The sequence below is a fragment of the Sander lucioperca genome, chromosome 22, assembly GCF_008315115.2.
Source record: "Sander lucioperca isolate FBNREF2018 chromosome 22, SLUC_FBN_1.2, whole genome shotgun sequence".
NCBI classification, from domain to species: domain Eukaryota; kingdom Metazoa; phylum Chordata; class Actinopteri; order Perciformes; family Percidae; genus Sander; species Sander lucioperca.
Window position 1 is genome coordinate 3761288 of NC_050194.1, and position 5000 is coordinate 3766287.

The window sequence follows — 5000 nt, forward strand, 5'->3', positions numbered from 1 at the left end:
GGAAAATCTTTTAAACTGACCTTTGTTGATCTGAAATGAAGACAGATTCAGCAACTGCACGGCCTATTTCTCTCTTCAAATGTTTTCTGGTTTCTCCAGAAATTCACAGCCAGACTGTCATGGCGGCTCGTTCAGAATATGATCTCATATTGGACTAAAATAGTTCACTGAAACGTGTTTCTGAAAACATTTTGGACTGGACAGAAACAGACACGTCTTTAAGAAAAGATGAAAAAGCCCAAAATACTGGACCTCATCCTGGAGACGAAGCTGGAGCAGCAGCGGGTCAGAGGGGCCAGGGTCCTCACAGCTCTCAACATGGCCGCCGCTGTTAGCCTAGCTTAGCACAAAGACTGGAGGAAGAGGACACTGTTAGACTAGCTTAGCACAAAGACTGGAGGAAGAGGACACTGTTAGCCTAGCTTAGCACAAAGACTGGAGGCAGAGAACACTGTTAGCCTAGCTTAGCACAAAGACTGGAGGAAGAGGACACTGTTAGACTAGCTTAGCACAAAGACTGGAGGAAGAGAACACTGTTAGCCTAGCTTAGCACAAAGACTGGAGGAAGAGGACACTGTTAGCCTAGCTTAGCACAAAGACTGGAGGCAGAGGGAAACTTTTGGTCACGAGAATGTTGATGTGTGGAGCGACAATATTGCCGAATCCCCTTTAGAAATCAGTCACTTTAGATGTTGATTGGTTTTCCATGATATTTCTGTTTAATTATAACATAATTAAAGATACACATCTGAATCTCCACGGTCCACGGGTCATTTCGGCCCATATTTAATCAAACAAGCTGCTCTTATTTAAACAGAAATACAACATATATCCTCTTACAGTTCATAGAGGCTTTCTCTGTGACACACTCAGTTATTGGCAGAATATGTTTGTCATGTTCATTAATAAAGGTTTTAACTGAGCTTTCTGGAGATCAGATGAACGCTGACGTTACAGCAGAGCGCCTGGATTACCTCAAATTTACCAATTACCGAGTCTGACCGAAAATATAGCTGTTTCGAGGGTCCGTTTTTTCAGACCGTGATACCACACTCCGTTCACAAATCTTGCTATTTAAAGTTCCCCTTGCTATGGGTAAAAATAGAATTACTATATAACATAACTTAACCCACTCTTCAAACAAATGACATTCAGTGGAGAATTCGGATACACAAACAGCATCTTAGTTAGATAAACTTCGACGATATTTAAGGAACTGCTAGACAAGAAACCATTATACCAGACTCCGGTTAGAAGCAATCATAACGAAGTGTACATATGTACTGCGTTATGTGTTTTAAATACATAACTGTGTGTGTGTGTGTGTGTGTGTGTGTGTGTGTGTGTGTGTGTGTGTGTGTGTGTGTGTGTGTGTGTGTGTGTGTGTGTGTGTGTGTGTGTGTGTGTGTGTGTGTGTGTGTGTGTGTGTGTTGTCACATACCTGCAGCTACTTCTCTCCTTCAAGCAGAAAGTCCTTTTTTTGTTGTTGCTCCCCCCAAAAAAACTTTATTGGAAAAAAAACATTCCACCAACATTTTTAGACACGTACTCAAAGTAATGATCCAGAGAAACAATATAACATATGTATGTATGTATGTGTGTATGTGTGTATGTGTGTGTCAGTGTGGTAATTATATTATTATATTAGCCTAGATTTTGCGAGATTTTGCGAGACTTTGCGTAACTTCCGACAGGAAACTCAAACTCTCGTGGCAGAGAGCGGAGGCTAACCTTCTTATATACTGTCTATGAGGCTAACAGGCTAACAGGCAGCATCATGTCTGTGTTCATGGATTTAAATGTGAACTACACGGCCGATAAGAGCCAGCTCCAGAGTTTGATAGAGACAGCAGCTCACCGTGAGTCTCTTCAGTCCAGTTTACCTTTAAAAAAGCACGACTTTAACAGCCCGAGATCTGATGCTAACACGGCTAGCTAACGTTAGCTCCTAGTTTTACGGCTCTGTTGGTCTGTGTGTAATCAATAACATACATACATGGTGCTCCGTTAGTTCTTTAACCAGCTCATTACACATATGTGGATCAGTGTGTCACTTATTTATTCAATAAAGGCACTTTAATAGCTCATTAAACTTGCAACAAACTTCGCACCAAACTCCGTTTAAAAAACTGTCATTTTAAAAGTTTCTTTGCTTTCTGGTTTAATGACAGACTGCCCAAAACGGAATTAAACACGGGTCATTGTCAGCAAAACCCCAGGTTAATAATTCACTATATAGTTATTAATTCATTAGGTTATATATCTGTTTTGAGGGTCTGTGTTTTCTGCCTTAAAACAGACAGTAAACCATGGCACCAGACTCTGTTCAGAAAATCTCTGTATTTAAGGCTTCCCTTCTTGTTGTTAAAAATATAATTGAATTAAAATATAATTTAATACATTCTTAAAACAAATTAGAGCCAGTGGAAAATTCGGCGAGACAAATAAACCAAAAAGCAACCAATAAATCCCGTATTCATCCAATAAGCCCAATATTTTAGTGAATGCAGCTCAGAAAACCTGCTGAAAACTTTCCACCGGACTCCATTCAGAAAGCTGTCATTTTAAACGTCCCGTTTGGTTGTTGTAGTAAACCCTTAGTTGATTAACATACATAAACTAATGTATTAATTTATAAATAAGTCACGCGAGGGTCCATATGTTCTGATGTCACCCGGATGTGCCTCGTAAAGAGAGACAACTACATCTTATACCAGACTCCGTTTTAAAATCTCTGTATTTAAAGTTTCCCTTGTGCTTAATGAAAATATAATTGAAGTAGAACATTATTGAAGACGTTATTCAAACCAATAAGAGCCAGGGGACAATTCGGCAACACAAAATAACCAACAAACAGCATTTTAATTAGAAAAACTTTAACTTTTTTCAAGAAATCCTGCCAGCAAACCCACTAAACTGCTGAAACCTGATATATTTAATATGGGTCAGCTAAGTATAGTAGATATGGTAGATGGTAAAACATTAGAAATACTTAATTAAATCAGTAAAAGCTGAATGATTGTTGTTTATATGAAGTTAAAGTACATGTTTGTGTGTTTTCCTCCAGTCGGTTTCTCTACAGTCGCCATCAACTACGTGTTCGAACCAACGGTCAAAAAGAAACAGGTGAGTGTTGATTATTATTATTATTTATATATATTTAGTCTTTGTGGCTTTTATTTTGTAACAATCTGTTTACTTCCTGTTTGCAGGAAATTCCCGCCCCGACGGCGATCAGCGAGCTGATGGATCCGCTGCCCGTCGTACAGGTGGGTACGAGTCGTATGGGTGGGTACGAGTCGTACGGACAAGTCCTACGGGTGGGTACGAGTCGTACGGACGAGTCCTACGGGAGGGTACGAGTCGTACGGGTGGGTACGAGTCGTACGGGTGGGAACAAGTCGTACGGGTGGGAACGAGTCGTACGGGACGGTACGAGTCGTACGGGAGGGTACGAGTCCTACAGGTGGGTACGAGTGGTACGGGTGGGTACGAGTGGTACGGGAGGGTACGAGTCCTACGAGTGGGTACGGGTCGGGTACGAGTCCTACGGACGAGTCGTATGGGACGGTACGAGTCGTACGGGACGGTACGAGTCGTACGGGAGGGTACGAGTCCTACGGGTGGGTACGAGTCCTACGGGTAGGTACGAGTGGTACGGGTGGGTACAAGTCCTACGGACGAGTCGTATGGGACGGTACGAATCGTACGGGAGGGTACGAGTCCTACGGGTGGGTACGAGGCGTTCGGGACGGTACGAGTCGTACGAGAGGGTACGAGTCCTACGGGTGGGTACGAGTCGTACGGGACGGTACGAGTCGTACGGGGCGGTACGAGTCCTACGGGATGGTACGAGTCGTACGGACGAGTCGTACGGGACGGTACGAGTCGTATGGGGCAGTACGAGTCCTACGGGTGGGTACGAGTCGTACGGGAGGGTACGAGTCCTACGGGTGGGTATGAGTCGTACGGGTGGGTACGAGTCGTACGGTAGGGTACGAGTCGTACGGGTACCGGTGGGTACGAGTCGTACGGGTGGGTACGAGTCGTACGGTACTAGTGAGTACGAGTCGTACGGGAGGGTACGAGTCCTACGGGTGGGTACGAGTCGTACGGGACGGTACGAGTCGTACGGGAGGGTACGAGTCCTACGGGTGGGTACGAGTCGTACGGGACGGTACGAGTCGTACGGGGCGGTACGAGTCCTACGGGATGGTACGAGTCGTACGGACGAGTCGTACGGGACAGTACGAGTCGTACGGGACGGGACGAGTCGTACGGGACAGTACGAGTCGTACGGGACGGTACGAGTCGTACGGGGCAGTACGAGTCCTACGGGATGGTACGAGTCGTACGGACGAGTCGTACAGGACGGTACGAGTCGTACGGGAGGGTACGAGTCCTACGGGTGGGTACGAGTCGTACGGGAGGGTACGAGTCGTACGGGAGGGTACGAGTCGTACGGGTACCGGTGGGTACGAGTCGTACGGGTGGGTACGAGTCGTACGGTAGGGTACGAGTCGTACGGGTACTGGTGGGTACGAGTCGTACGGGAGGGTACGAGTCGTACGGACGAGTCGTACGGGACGGTACGAGTCCTACGGGACGGTACGAGTCCTACGGACGAGTCGTACGGGACGGTACGAGTCGTACGGGACGGTACGAGTCGTACGGGAGGGTACGAGTTGTACGGGTGGGAACGAGTCGTATGGGTGGGTACGAGTCCTACGGGATGGTACGAGTCGTACGGGATGGTACGAGTCCTACGGGAGGGTACGAGTCCTACGGGAGGGTACGAGTCCTATGGGACGGTACGAGTCGTACGGGTGGGAACGAGTTGTACGGAGGGTACGAGTCCTACGGGTGGGTACGAGTCCTACGGGAGGGTACGAGTCGTACGGGACGGTACGAGCCCTACGGGTGGGTACGAGTCCTACGGGTGGGTACGAGTCGTACGGACGAGTCGTATGGGTGCAGCAGGTAGGATAGGTAGGTAGGTA

The 5000-nt window shown here is 46.8% G+C and overlaps 1 protein-coding gene and 1 long non-coding RNA gene across 2 annotated transcripts in view; one reads left to right on the forward strand and one right to left on the reverse strand.

Annotated features, from left to right (window-relative positions):
* Window positions 1–220: 220 nt before the first annotated feature.
* On the reverse strand, window positions 221–1840 carry LOC118494290. Its single transcript, XR_004896418.1, has 3 exons — window positions 1768–1840; window positions 1442–1731; window positions 221–353 (listed from the first exon to the last, which is right to left on the reverse strand). It is a non-coding gene; the product is annotated as an uncharacterized LOC118494290 (long non-coding RNA).
* LOC116057999 (ribonuclease P protein subunit p30-like) overlaps window positions 1738–5000 on the forward strand; it is a 7898-nt gene continuing 4635 nt past the window's right edge. Inside the window, exons 1-3 of the mRNA XM_031310608.1 lie at window positions 1738–1859; window positions 3068–3126; window positions 3213–3269. Of these exons, the coding sequence (XP_031166468.1) occupies window positions 1778–1859; window positions 3068–3126; window positions 3213–3269 (198 nt within the window). The 5' untranslated portion in view covers window positions 1738–1777. The remainder of the gene's footprint in view (window positions 1860–3067; window positions 3127–3212; window positions 3270–5000) is intronic.